Source organism: Oryx dammah, unplaced genomic scaffold (genome assembly GCF_014754425.2).
Source record: "Oryx dammah isolate SB20612 unplaced genomic scaffold, SCBI_Odam_1.1 HiC_scaffold_27, whole genome shotgun sequence".
NCBI lineage: Eukaryota > Metazoa > Chordata > Mammalia > Artiodactyla > Bovidae > Oryx > Oryx dammah.
Window position 1 is genome coordinate 91,594,783 of NW_024070211.1, and position 15,048 is coordinate 91,609,830.

The window sequence follows — 15,048 nt, forward strand, 5'->3', positions numbered from 1 at the left end:
GAGCCAGGCATATCAGCTACTAACAACCCAGGGAGAGCTGCATGAAGATAAGGGTCATGGCCCCTGTCATCAGAGGCAAGGATCAAAACCAACGTTAAGTTAAAAAGCCAGACTTCAGCTGTTTCTTTGCAATGCCTTTTTTAAGAAGTAGATTCCCGGTACTCAAAAGTTACAAACAGAAGCAGGGTATCCATCTACCTGTTGTTTGATTTAAGAGATTAGAATATAAGGACTTTTTACATTTCCTTCCAACTCCAATAGTCTACTATTCAGTACTATTCACTTGTTTTCTTTGAAATTACTTCATCCTCTGTCTATCTTGTTTAAAGAGAGAGAGAGGATACACCTATGGCTTTCTTATTAAGCCCTCGTGTCCACTAGATAAATATGGCAGACTACTATTTGTTCAACAAAATCCATTTTCTCTTCCTCCTGGGCACATTCCTAGCTTCCTTTGCAAGAAGGTGCGGCCACATGTGTAAGTTCTAGCCAATGAAATGTGAGAATGATGTGAACCAGAGAAGCTGGTTCACTCCTCTCCCTACAGCTGATTGTAGAGATCAGCCCCAGGCCAGCAGACCCAAATGATGCACAGGATAAACTTTCTTTCCCATCCTTCCCTTCTCCATCCTACCCACCTTCCCAGCTGAGGAACACCCGCCTCAGACTGTACAATGAGCAACAATAAGTTTCCACCAAGTTTGATTCATTATGCATTTTGGGCTCTATTTATCAAGGTAATCTAGCCTGTACTCTGACCAGTGCATTCTTTTGGCAAAACATGTTAGCCTTTGCCCTGCTTCATTGTGTACTCCAAGGGCAAATTTGCCTGTTAACTCCAGGTATCTTTTGACTTCCTACTTTTGCATCCCAGTCTCCTATGATGAAAAGCACATCTTTTTTTGGTGTTCGTTCTAGAAGGTCTTGTAGGTCATCATAGAACCATTCAACTTCAGCTTCTTTGGCATTAGTGTTTGGAGCGTAGACTTGGATTATTGTGATATTGAATGGTTTGCCTTGGAAACGAACAGAGGTCTCTGTCATTTTTGAGACGGTACACAAGTACTGCATTTCAGACTCTTCTGTTGACCATGAGGGCTACTACATTTCTTCTAAGGGATTCTTGTCCACAGTAGTAGATATAATGGTCAGCTGAATTAAATTTGCCCTTTCCAGTCCATTTTAGTTCACTGATTCCTAAAATGTCGATAGTATATTCAAAAGCAGAGACATTACTTTGCTGACTAAGGTCTGTCTAGTCAAGGCTATGGTTTTTCCTGGGGTCATGTATGGATGTGAGAGTTGGACTGAGAAGAAGGCTGAGCACCGAAGAATTGATGCTTTTGAACTGTGGTGTTGGAGAAGACTCTTGAGAGTCCCTTGGACTGCAAGGAGATCCAACCAGTCCATTCTGAAGGAGATCAGCCCTGGGATTTCTTTGGAAGGAATGATGCTAAAGCTGAAACTCCAGTACTTTGGCCACCTCATGCGAAGAGTTGACTCATTGGAAAAGCCTTTGATGCTGGGAGGGATTGGGGGCAGGAGGAGAAGGGGACGACAGAGGATGAGATGGCTGGATGGCATCACTGACTCGATGGACGTGAGTCTGGGTGAACTCTGGGAGTTGGTGATGAACAGGGAGGCCTGGCGTGCTGCGATTCATGGGGTTGCAAAGAGTCGGACACGACTGAGCGACTGAACTGAACTGAACTGAAAATGTCGATGTTCACTTTTGCCATCTCCTGTTTGACCACTTCCAATTTTCTTTGATTCATGGACCTAACATTCCAGGTTCATTTCTTTACAGCATTGGACTTCACTTTCATCACCAGTCATATCCACAACTGGGCATTGTTTTTGCTTTGGCTCCATCTCTTCATTGTTTCTGGAGTTATTTCTCCACTCTTTTCCAGTAGCATTTTGGGCACCTACCAACCTGGGGAGTTCATCTTTCAGTGTCATATTTTTTTGCCTTTTCATACTATTCATAGGGTTCTCAAGGCAAGAACACTGAAGTGGTTTACCATTCCCTTCTCCAGTGGACCACATTTTGTCAGAACTCTCCACCATGACCCATCCATCTTGGGTGGCCCTACAGGGCATGGCTCATAGTTTCATTGAGTTAGACAAGGCTGTGGTCCATGTGATCAGTGTGGTGAGTTTTCTGTGATTGTGGTTTTCATTCTGTCTGCCCTCTGATGGAGAAGGATAAGAGGCTTATGGAAGCTTCCTGATGGGAGAGACTGACTGTGGGGGAAACTGGGTCTTGTTCTGATGGTCAGGGCCCTGCTCAGTAAATCTTTAGCCCACTTTCCTGTTGATGGGTGGGGCTGTTGGCAACCTCCTTCAAAAGGACTTATGCACTCACTGTTGTATTCGGTGCCCCTGACCCCGCAGCAGGCCACTGTCAACCCATGCCTCTGCTGGAGGCTCCTGGACACTCACAGCCAAGTCTGGCTCAGTCTCTTGTGGGGACACAGCTCCTTTCTCCTGGATCCTGGTGCACACAAGGTTTTGTTTGTGCTCTCCAAGAGTCTGTTCCCCATTCTTGTGGAAGTTCTGTAATCAAATCCCACTAGCCCCCAAAGTCAAATTCCCTGGGGGTTCTCAGTCTCTTTGCTGGATCCCCAGGTTGGGAAATCTGTTGTGGGTCCTAGAACTTTCTTTCTTAACAGTAGGAGAATTTCTTTGGTATATTGTTCTGCAGTTTGTGGGTCATTTGCTCAGCAGCTCTATGGTGGGGCTAATGGCAACCTCCTCCAAGAGGGCTTATGCCACACACTGCATGTCCCAGGTAGCTACACACAGAGCCCCTGTTGCTGCGGCAGGCCACTGCTGGCCCGTGCCTCCATAGGAGACACTCAGACACTCAAAGGCAGGTCTGGCTCAGTCTTTCTGGGACTCTGGGTCCCAGTGCACACAAAGCTTTGTTTGAGCCCTCTGAGCATCTCTGGCAGGTATGGGGTTTTATTCTAAATGTGATTTCACCCCTCCTACCATTTTGTTGGGGCCTCTCCTTTGCCCTTGATGTAGGGTTTCTTTTTTGGGGGATGTTTTTTTGGTGAGACAGATAACAATCTGTCAATGATTGTTCAGCAGTGAGTTGAAATTTTGCAGTTCTCACTGCGGAAGATGAGCACATGTCCTTCTATTCCACCATCTTGTTTTCAACAACACAAGAGATGACTCTACACATGGACATCCTCAGATGGTCAAAAGTGAAATCAAATTGATAATATTCTTTGCATCCAAAGATGGTGAAGCTCTATACAGTCAGCAAAAATAAGACTGGGAGCTGACTGTGGCTCAAATCATGAACTCCTTATTGCGAAATTCAGGCTTAAATCGAAGAAAGTAGGGAAAACCACTAGACCTCTAAATCTAATCCCTTATGATTATACAGTGGAAGTGACAAATAGATTCAAGGGATTAGATCTGATAGACAGAGTGCCTGAAGAACTATGGATGGAGGTTCATGACATTGTACAGGAGATGATGATCAAGACCATCCCCAAGAAAAAGAAATGCAAAAAGGCAAAATGGTTGTCTGAGGAGGGCTTACAGAGCTGAGAAAAGAAGAAAAGCAAAAGGCAAAAAAGAGAAGGAAAGTATATCCATTTGAATTCAGAGTTCCAAAGAATAGCAAAGACAGATAAGAAAATCTTCCTCAGTGATCAATGCAAAGAGATAGAGGAAAACAATAGATAGGAAAGACTAGAGATCTCTTCAAGAAAGTCAGAGATACCAAGGGAACATTTCATGCAAAGATGGGCTCAATAAAGGACAGAAATGGTATGGACCTAACAGAAGCAGAAGATATTAAGAAGAGGTGGCAAGAATACAGAAAGAACTATACAAAAAAGATCTCCATGATCCAGATAACCATGAAGCTGTGATCACTCACCTAGAGTCAGACATCCTGGAATGTGACGTCAAGTGGGCCTTAGAAAGCATCACTACGAACAAAGCTAGTGGAGGTGATGGGATTCCAGCTGAGCTATTAAAAATCCTAAAAGATGATGCTGTGAAAGTGCTGCACTCAAGATGCCAGCAAATTTGGAAAACTCAGCAGTGGCCACAGGACTGGAAAAGGTCAGTTTTCATTCCAATCCCAAAGAAAGGCAATGCCAAAGAATGTTCAAACTACCACACAATTGCACTCATCTCACACACTAGCAAAGTAATTCTCAAAATTCTCCAAGTGAGGCTTCAACAGTATGTGAACCAAGAACTTCCAGAGTTTGAAGCTGGATTTAGAAAAGGCAGAGGAACCAGAGATCAAATTGACAACATCCGTTGGATCATTGAAAAAGCAAGAGAGTTCCAGAAAAACATCTACGTCTGCTTTACTGACTACACCAAAGTCTTTGACTGTGTGGATCACAAATAAACTGTGGAAAATTTGGAAAGAGATGGGAATACCAGAGCACGTGACCTGAGAAATCTGTCTCCTGAGAAATCTGTATGCAGGTCAAGAAGCAACAGTTAGGACCAGACATGGAACAATGGACTGGTTGCAAATTGGGAAATGAATATGTCAAGGTTGTATATTGTCACCTTGCTTATTTAATTTATATGCAGAGTACATTATGAGAAATGCTGGGCTGGATGAAGCACAAGCTGGAATCAAGATTGCTGGGAGAAATATCAATAACCTCAGATAGGCAAATGACACCATCCTTATGGCAGAAAGTGAAGGGGACCTAAAGAGCCTCTTGATGAAAGTGAAAGAGGAGAGTGAAAAAGTTGGCTTAAACTCAACATTCAGAAAACTAAGATCATGGCATCTGGTTCCATCATTTCACGGCATATAGATGGGGAAATAGTGGAAACATTAACAAGCTTTATTTTCTTGAGCTCCAAAATCACTACAGATGTTGACTGAAGCATGGAATTAAAAGACACTTGCTCCTTGGAAGAAAAGCTATGACCAACCTATACAGCACATTAAGAAGCAGAGACATTATTTTGCCAGCAAAGGTCTGTCTAGTCAAAGCTATGGTTTTTCCAGTAGTCATGAATGACTGTCAGAGTCCAACCATAAAGAAGGCTGAGCACCGAAGAACTAATGCTTTGAACTGTGGTGTTGGAGAAGACTCTTGAGAGTCCCTTGGACTGCAAGGAGATCCAGCCAGTCAATTCTAAAGGAAATCAGTCCTGAATATTCACTGGAAGGACTGATGCTGAAGATGAAGCTCCAATACTTTGGCCACCTAATGCAAAAAACTGACTCATTGGAAAAGATCTTGATGCTAGGAAAGATTGAAGGTAGGAGATGAAGGGGATGACAGAGGATGAGATGGTTGGATGGCTTCACCAACTCAATGGACATGAGTTTGAGCAAGCTCTGGGAGTTGGTAATAGACAGGGAAGCCTGGCATGCTGCAGTCCAGTCCATGGGGTCATAAAGAGTCAGACCCAAGTGAGCAACAGAACTGAAACTGAAGTCTGTACTGAGGTACTTAGCAATTCACATAATGGCACTGAAGTTTTCTGCTTTCTTGAACTAAAACATCAATTATTGGAACTAAAATCCCAGCTTATTTTCTTTCTATTATATATAGTCTCAGAAACTAGCAAATACTTTAAACACAGTTATCCAGAATGTTTTTCTTTTAAACAAATATATACAATTTGTACTTAAAGTATTATCATATTTGCTTTTTTCTTAAAATATCATATTTTTAAAAACCTATGTGGAAATTAAAAAAAATCTTTAAATACTTAAAAATTTAGTAAGCTGGATGCATTTATCCATACTTATCCATCAGTACTAAGTTTTCTTCATTTCTAATAAATCTTCAGGTATTGATTTCATGTGGTTATTTTTACATGGAATACATTCTGCGTTGTGAAAGAGCTTAGGTCTTAGTATTGAGTCGGTGTGGACTTTTTAACGTTTCTCTGCAAAATACAGAAGCTCCTTCCAGATATTTTTCACAAAACTGAAATGATAAAATTTCCCAGTGGTTAAAGACTGTGCCTTGTTGATATGGGTCATAGTGGAATAGGATACACAGAAAAGAAACCAATAAAATAGCAAGGTAATTTCTAGTAAAACAAACCCAGAACTGAATATTCAAAGAAATACTATTCCCGAAAATATAGTCATTTTGGGAGGCTTATGATGAAAACAGGCTTCCTTGGTGCCTCAGTCAGTAAAGAATCTGCCTGCAGTGCAGAAGACTGCCTACAATATGATCCGTGGGTCAGGAAGATGCCCTGGAGAAGGAAACGGTAACCCACTCCAGTATTCTTGCCTGGAAAATACCATGGACAGAGGAGCCTGGTGGGCTGCAGTCCATGGGGTTGCAAGAGTAGAACACAACTTAGCAACTAAGCCACCACCACGATGGAAACATTTCTTGCACTCTTCTTTTAAGGAAATTTAGTACTTTATATCGTCGTATGATATATATGCAAATATGCATGCATGCACACAGTTCCCAAATGACTCTACCCAACTTGACCAGCGACGCTCCATACTGTCAGAAACATTCTATATCTTTCATTATTTTCTCATATACATGTTTGGTATGAACTCAATTACAAGTGAGAAAATAAAGACTAACACATACATTTAAATAAAACAAATGAATTATTTTCGTTATCAAGGTCCTTTAAGAGATTCAATGCTATACATCCTAACTTCATATTTTCAGAGCACTTTCATTGTGTTCTTCCTTGAACATTGAGTTATTTTAATTAGAGAACATCTGCAATCACAGGAAACATAGACCTACAAATCAATTTATCACTCATGGTGGTTAAAGGAAAATAAAAATGCAAAAGCATCTGTATGTCTCACCTCCCATCAAACCTGTGCTTCAGGAAATCAAAGAGGGCTTTCTGCATCATGTCTGTGACCTTTGCAGAGGTGAGAAAAAAAGAATGAGGCAAACAACAGCAGAGAGAGAGAAATCAAAAGTGAGAGAGCTGCAAAGAAGGGCGTTCCAACTAAAGACCTTATCACAGCTATTTGTCTGCTGGGGGTAGGACAGGGCAAACAACCACGAACAGAGTTTTTCACACTTAACCTACTTGCACTTACTCAGTTTCCCCCAATGGTTCTCCTCCAGGGTGCTGAGGGGTGAACCAGCGGTGTTCACTAGACCCAAGACAGACCCTCATCTCTTTTTTAGGGGATAGAAGGGCCACCAGGAGACCAGGATAAGCTGGCTCTGTGCACAGGTACGGCCTGTCCGTGCCATACCTGAGTGGTGCCTGCCTGCAGTGAGGAGCAACTAGAGCTCCGTGGGCCAGCCCCAGGCCCGGCCGCCAGCTAGTCTGTGCAAGTTGGTGGACACATTCTCCACATCCAGGGCTGGACTTTTGTAGACCCCTCTCTGCTCTTCCTCGGACAGTCCCCATTGAGAGGGGGAGGGGAGAGGAGGGCGTGAAAGGGGAAGTAGGAGAAGGAGATGGTATTCTTAAACCTGCGTCAAAGAGATTGATTAATTCACTCAACAAATGTGCACTGAAAGCCGACTATGTGCCAGATTTGTGCTGACTCAGTGGGAAGGGTGCCACGGAGGTGGCCCACCTTCAGATAATGTCCTACCCAATTATTCTTATCCATGCTGGCATAAAGTCAAAATGGCAACATCTGAAATGCAGTACATCTAACTGTTTGCGTGCTTCTTCCTTACATTGCTTAGTTCATCTCTGAAGGAGTTCAATGATATTTTTAATGGAGTTTTTTCCCTTTTTTACGTCCATTAAAACAAAGAAGCAGAGAAATGTTTGGTGGACTATGCCATCGTCTTGAGCACCCAGCAAAGTGAGACTGGTTGGTGCTCTGAGGTGAGGTTTGCTGGCAGATTGCTTTTATGTTCCCTTGTGGCATTCATTCGCTATTTTTTCTAACAGCAACAGGAACCGTTGAGACAGATAAAATCCTTTCCTTTGAATTGAAAGCAGAGCAAACCTTTGACCAGAACTTCCCATTATAACTATTTTGAGGGAGCTATTTCTAAACACTGTAATACATGAAAGATGAGCAGAGGGCCAGAGAGGGAGGAAATAGCAAAGGGCCACGTGAATCCCACAAAGCACCTCCTGTCTTCACAAGCTGAGGGCCCGAGTGTAAGCAGAACCCAAGGAGGAAGCTCCCAGTGGCTGTCTCCTAGGTTCTTGATCAAGAACTGATGGGTAACAGACTGACGTCGGTACCTCATAACCCTTCAGCGACGGCCCCACCAGCACCACCGGACGCATGGACGGCACCACGTCGTAGGGGGGGATGTGTTCCGTCTGGAAGAGACGATTGGACACACGTAACAAGGCGTGAGGGTCAGCAGCCCTCCTCCACAGCCGCAACATTCACAGTCCTCCGGCCAAATGAGAAATGATAACCATGGGTCCCACCAAGGGGACGCCTCCCTCATTTTACAGCCATTTGGGTCACTGAAATGGAGCATTGCAGGCATTTACGGATAGAAACCTTCACAGGAGATTTAAAAAGGAAACATGACTTACCACTTTTTGCTTCTGTTTTGCTAAAAGACAACAATGAGAGCCATATCAAAATATGTAATCTCTGTCATTGTTAGCATACGATTTTAAAAGATGGAAGAATATGCCAATTTGTTCCTCTTATTTTCGTCATTTCCCAATCACCCACTGTTCAGAGTATTACTCTACTATTTCATTCTGGTTGGGCCAACTGGGAAGACAAATGCAAAAACAGACCATTTCCTCCCTGAACAAATGACCTCATACCCTGATTTCACAATGGGTGGGGAGGGTGGATTTCATAACATTGGCTCGGCCAGCCACAGGCCATGGGTTGTTCCCGTGCTGGACACAGCATGTGGTGTGGCTGAGAGCAACTTGGACAAATATAATTTGATAAAAAGAGACTTAGAACAAGAATTTGTATAATAATGACCATCACTGCACTCACTAGTTATTTTTGGATGTGTAATTTTGGTAAACTAGCAGAAGAATTTGCAGTTCTTTTTGTTCTTAAGGCTTTCTGTTCACTTTCCAGAATACTGACATATTTTTCCTAGTGCACTGCTTTTAATTTCAAGTAAGTTATAATCAGTTGTCCCTGTTATTTCTTGTGTGTAATAGTGAACAGCTGCAATGACTTAAATGTTCAGTAAATGGGGATGAGGCAAAATATATTCAATATCTCTGGCTTTGTGGCCACCCATGCAGTCCTGTCCATCTGCGGACAACCTAAAGAACAAGACTTTGGTTCAGAGCCCTGGAGATCAGGTTTCACATACAAGGACTCCGATATTCAGATCTGCTCTGGAACCAACCCAGTTTCTTGCAGTTATGGTATGCCAGGATAGACACTGGATCTGTCATTCTGAAATGATAATCCCAGATACATTAAGGCAGCATCCATTCTGGAGCAGAACGAAATGAGCCTGTAGAGCCAGGGAATGTGGTGGAAGAAAAATTCTTGTTTGAATACCTCCACAATTTCTAAATGTACAGCTCCTGATTGGGCCATCACTGTCCCTTCATTACCATTAAATTCAGGGCACAGTTGTCTGCTTTTCAAACAGAAATGAGCCCATTTGGGCCAAACCTCATTCTCTGCTTCAGCCCTCCCCACCTCCACAGCTCAGGTTGTACCAACACACCTTGAAGTTTTACATGAAGACTGGAACTCATTATTTTCTTTAGAATGCTTTTAAAACTCATATAATTGACCCTCACCATCTTAAAGTGTGCTGGGTTCTTGGGTGGAATAGTGAACTTGCTTCTGAATGATTTATACAATAGAGGGCAAATAAGATTGTACAAAATCATGAGCCATATCAAAACATGTAATCTCTGTCATTGTTACAATGATCTGAATTTCTAGTAACACAAGTACCCTTTAATTCAAATTAAATTACTAGAGAAAAGCAAATAAGCAATGAAATATTAAGTAGAAAAATCTTTAAATTGCTTCCAAATTAGTAAAAAAAAAATTTGCATGTATTTTCAAAGATTAAGAAAAAACTACATTCCATTAAAAAAAAAAAAAAGTCTAACTAAAACCCTCACCTGTTGATGTGGGAGTTGCTCGAAATGTCCCTGATACCATTTCTCCCAGACTTGAAGAAGAATTTCCACTGGATTTCCTAAGATACAGAAAAGGAACTTAGGACTCATTCCCCAAATTCCTTGAAAATAGAACTTGAGAGTACAAAGCTTTCTTTGGCCTTAATCCTACTAAATAATTCAAAACACACCAAGTCCTGCTCTTAGAGTAGAGCTTCAAGGATCTGCCCAAATGTTTTCTTTGACCTCCTTTCTCAGAGAAAGTGGGAAACTAACTAAGATCTGGAAATACTTTGTGAAAGTCTCTTTCCTAATTATTTAATGCAGAAATGAGGCCAATGAATCACTAAGAGGAGTGTTCTTGTGAACCGTTTGCTTAACCAACACTGACCACCAATGCACTGGTTGTATGTCAAACACAGCTCAGAATGAGCAGAAGAGTATCCACTGTTATGGGAACTAAGGATACAACAGTGAGGGGAAAACAAAATTCTTCCCCTTATACAGACAAATTCTAGTGGTATCAGTATCAGTCAGATAAAATGTAGTATGTTTGATAGTAGTAAGTGCAACAAAGAAAACTGAGATGGGAGAGAGATAAGCAAGGGGAGAGAAATGGATTCAACTTTAGATATGGTGGCAGGAGCTGAATCATTGAAAAGATGAGATTTAACACAGATCTGAAGCAGATGAAGGAGTGATCCAGTAGAAAAGTGAAGGAAAGGATCCGGTAAGAAAAAAGAGCAGTTGCAAAGGAACATAGGTTTTCACATGGAGCAGCAAGAGAGACAAAAAGTCTAGAGAAGAAGTAATAAGAGGGATGAATCATTAATAATATTACAGGCATGTTATCATTTATAATATTACAGGCATGTTATATCCTAACAAAGGTTGATAATTAAAAGTGGGGCTCACACTGTAGTGATCTCCAATCACTGTTTAAGAACTTCCCATTATGACAAAGGCAAAAGGCCTCCTGAAGAACAGAGGCGTTTTTGAAACAGAAAAGGGTCTAAAGAAAAAAGAGGTTGAGGGTTAAGAGAAAGAACTAATTCTATTTTAGGACTTTCAAAAAACAGTAAAACATATCAAATCCGTGCTTCAGTGTAGGCTCACAATATATGCAGGCTTAATATGTAAGACGCTTACTCCTTGGAAGAAAAGTTATGAGCAATCTAGATAGTATATTCAAAAGCAGAGACATTACTTGGCTGACTAAGGTCTGTCTAGTCAAGGCTATGGTTTTTCCTGTGGTCATGTATGGATGTGAGAGTTGGACTGTGAAGAAGGCTGAGTGGCGAAGAATTGCTGCTTTTGAACTGTGGTGTTGGAGAAGACTCTTGAGAGTCCCCTGGACTGCAAGGAGATCCAACCAGTCCATTCTGAAGGAGATCAGCCCTGGGATTTCTTTGGAAGGAATGATGCTAAAGCTGAAACTCCAGTACTTTGGCCACCTCATGCGAAGAGTTGACTCATTGGAAAAGCCTTTGATGCTGGGAGGGATTGGGGGCAGGAGGAGAAGGGGACGACCGAGGATGAGATGGCTGGATGGCATCACGGACTCGATGGACGTGAGTCTGAGTGAACTCCGGGAGTTGGTGATGGACAGGGAGGCCTGGCGTGCTGCGATTCATGGGGTTGCAAAGAGTCGGACACGACTGAGCGACTGAACTGAACTGAATATGATGCTGATTTGTCCTCTCAGGCTTTGCTTGTATCCCTGGGACCTTTAAACACCTGCACTCTGATCTTTATGGATACTTCATTGTTCACTAGAGGCTAATTCATCTGAAGCTGGACAGAGTCTTCCCTTTATTACCAACCAGTGGCTACAGAAAACCCTGGAGAAGTTGCTACTAGTCCTTGGATGGTATTGCATGTACCACAGTATTCTGTGCTCACTTGAAAGAGCTTCTCTGAAAGATAACCAAGAAGAGCTACGATGCTAGGTCAGGCCAGGCCCCCACTTACGGTACTGTAAAAGGATGCTCTACACGACTCTCACAGAGGGAAGCTCAGGTTCCCAACAGGGTGTGTTGGGGTCACAGAAAACAGTCTCCACTGTGGAATTCATGTTGATTTCAGGAGCGTCCGGCTTCATTCAGTACACAACAGGGGGCATGAACTAGTTGAAACCTCCTTGTGTCAATTTCAGAAATGCCTTGCACGTAGAAAAATAGCTTTTACTTCAAAAGCATACGTGTTTAACTTAATAAGGAAACTTGAAAACATCACCTAATTTCCCTGCTCCCTGCAAACAAAATGTGGAGAAAAGAAGGAGCCTCACCCTCCGTGAAAACGGCCTCTTTTCTGTTCCTGCTGAATCCGTATGTTCTCCAGTCTCAGCGGACTTGGGATGAAGCCAATCTCACAGCCTTCTTTCACCAGCCTTCCTATCCACCAATCATTGTTATATTTCTGGAACACAGAAACAAAGATGCTATCAATTCACTTATCTTCCCATTTATTCATTTCAGGGGGCCAAAAGATTGAAACACTATGTTATATAATATTATACTGTACCATATTATATACACAAACACTATTTATAGTATATTATACCATATTATATATATCTGGGGGGGGTCTCCAAAGAATAAAGCAAACTTTCTAGTCCAAAAGCCAAGATAATTAATACTTCAGGGTCTGCAGGCCATATGGTCTCTGATGCAACCACTATAATCTTCTGTTGTGGTGTGCAAGCAGCCACAGACAATATATAAACACGTAAGCATGGCTGTTCTTCAGTAAACCTTTTCCTTCTGAAAGACAGAAGGCTGCTTTCAGCCCCTGGGACACCGTTTGCTAATCCCTGGGCTAAAGGCAGGTTTTAACGTTCGGATTCCTTTGGTCCTTATCAAGAAGCCCTTGCCACATCTTCGGGAATAGATTTTGTAAGGATAAATATGCACCACTGTAATTAGAACTCTGGAAGACAAGAGAGACAAGTCTAAGATGAAATACACTGAACAGTCTGTTATTTATCAAAAGCTTTGAGGTAAAAATTCCATCGTAGTATCTGTATTTTACTCTCTCTGGGGAAAAACAATATAATCTTCCAAATACAGATTTGCAAATCAAGGTCCATCTTATTACCTGAAGAAAAATAAGCCTACTCTCACAAAGACTAAGCATATTTTACATAAGTGGAATTTTTGAAGTAATCTCCAAGTGACCTGAAATCCAATAGGAATGAAGGAATTTCGATTTAAATAAAGTTCCAAGACATGTAACCTTGGGAAACAAACCCCACACAAAGGCTTCAGTCAATATGGGGTAACATGGTCCTATTTGATGGGCCAGCAAAACTGCATTTGTAATGATAAATTTGCTGAATTTGCTGACTTTAAAAAAAATGCACAATATGACAGCTGCAAGTTAAGTTTTATTTGGGGCAAAATGAGGACTATAGCCCAAGAGACAGCATTTCAGATTGTTCTGAGAAACTGCTCCAAGAGGCAGTGGAGGAAGGTCAGAAAGCGTACATTCAATCAAGCACAAACAGAAGCTTTCTGCTAGTCATAAGGAGCAGTCATCATTCAGAAGGAATTTAGTGTTTTTCTAAATATGAGGAGACATAAGAATTGGGTTCATAAAATTGGCTCCTGAAAAATACTTAACTCTCTGAAGACCAGTTATGCCAGTTTTTCCCAGAGCACAGAGTGCCTCATTTCTGCTCTCCACTTTCAGAGGGTGTTGAAACTCAGCAGCTGCAGCAGCACTGATTTAATCCTTACAGAGGCAGACGGCAAGGGCCCGGGTTGCTGTTGCTGTTTAGTCGCTAAGTCGTGTCCGACTCTTTGGGGCCCCCCTGGTGGCTCAGTCAGTAAAGTACCCATGGCAAGCACTAGTCTGTAGCTGACAAATCTTAGGGCAGAAGGAATGTTTAATCCAAGCTACCTGCCTCAAGGGAAGGTTTCAGCTAGGTGATTTCCAGAAAACAGACATTACTCCTACTGTTTACATCCTCCAGAGATACCTCCAAAAACTTCCTTTATTGTCTTTATTAGTGTCGGACAAGGTAACTCTCTCCCTTTGATCCAGGAAGCATCTTATTTTTCTCAAAGCATAACTCTATATGGTATATTTTGCTTAGCTCACAGGACAGTAGAATTTATATGTATATGACATTGACACGCTGGGAAGGAGAAGTGGATATTTCCACTGAATCATCAAAGCACAAAATTCCGGGTGACTCTGAGTAATTCTGAGTAACAGTTTTATACTCAAAAGCAAAAAGATATGAGTTAGAGATTTGGCCTTTGTTTCGCATACAGCTCCTACAAAAAGCACACATGGCAAGCAGTCTGAGCCTGCACTGAAGAAATGTGAGTCAACCTAATATAAAATCTTGAACAGTCTAGGTCTCAATTTCTCCCATCTTTCCAGCTTTCATTTCAGGATAACACTCCTGAAATAACAGGTCTATTTATTTTGGAATTAACAAAATGCAATGGGACCACTTTAGAATGTTTGGTGCATGGATTTGGAGTTTTTAAATTTTACTGTGGTGGGGACAAAACAGACAGTGAGTCATAGTTTCCCACAGCTTAAGTTACCTCCTGAAATCAAATTAGCCCACTGGAACACTAACTTACTGCTACCCAAATGATCTTAAAGGGGTTCCTGAAATAGTTGATATAACTTCCCAAGATGTTTTACTTTCTTCTAGGAAACAGCTAAAGCACAGTGAAAATCTGACTCAATGTTAATGAAAGTTCTTTGAGCCACTTAGAGCAAAGTTACATTGTACGTTCAAGGGCTTAAATTACTGTCATTTGGTGTATGTGATAAGGACAGCTGTAGCTTTTCTCTACTTTTAAGCTTTTCATTACTGAGAAAGTACTGAAAATAGAGCATACCAAATGGCCTTCGAGGCTATGGATGAGAGGAAAGGCTACAACTCGATTATAGAAATATGTTCACTTGTGTTGACATTCTGGGAGTACATGCCAGCTTCCTGGCAAAGTCACGTTAGTGCTATTCCAATTCTTCTCATTTTCCTTTCCTGAAAATGATGAGCACGTTCTCTTCCTAAGA

At 41.8% G+C, this 15,048-nt stretch overlaps 1 protein-coding gene across 1 annotated transcript in view; it reads right to left on the minus strand.

The window, feature by feature from the left end:
• The window catches only part of CACNB4 (calcium voltage-gated channel auxiliary subunit beta 4), a 145,053-nt gene that overhangs the window by 36,912 nt on the left and 93,093 nt on the right, over positions 1-15,048 (minus strand). Inside the window, exons 5-9 of the mRNA XM_040229074.1 lie at positions 12,296-12,426; positions 10,012-10,088; positions 8,479-8,498; positions 8,173-8,253; positions 6,809-6,867 (exon numbers count right to left, since the gene is read on the minus strand). Of these exons, the coding sequence (XP_040085008.1) occupies positions 6,809-6,867; positions 8,173-8,253; positions 8,479-8,498; positions 10,012-10,088; positions 12,296-12,426 (368 nt within the window). The remainder of the gene's footprint in view (positions 1-6,808; positions 6,868-8,172; positions 8,254-8,478; positions 8,499-10,011; positions 10,089-12,295; positions 12,427-15,048) is intronic.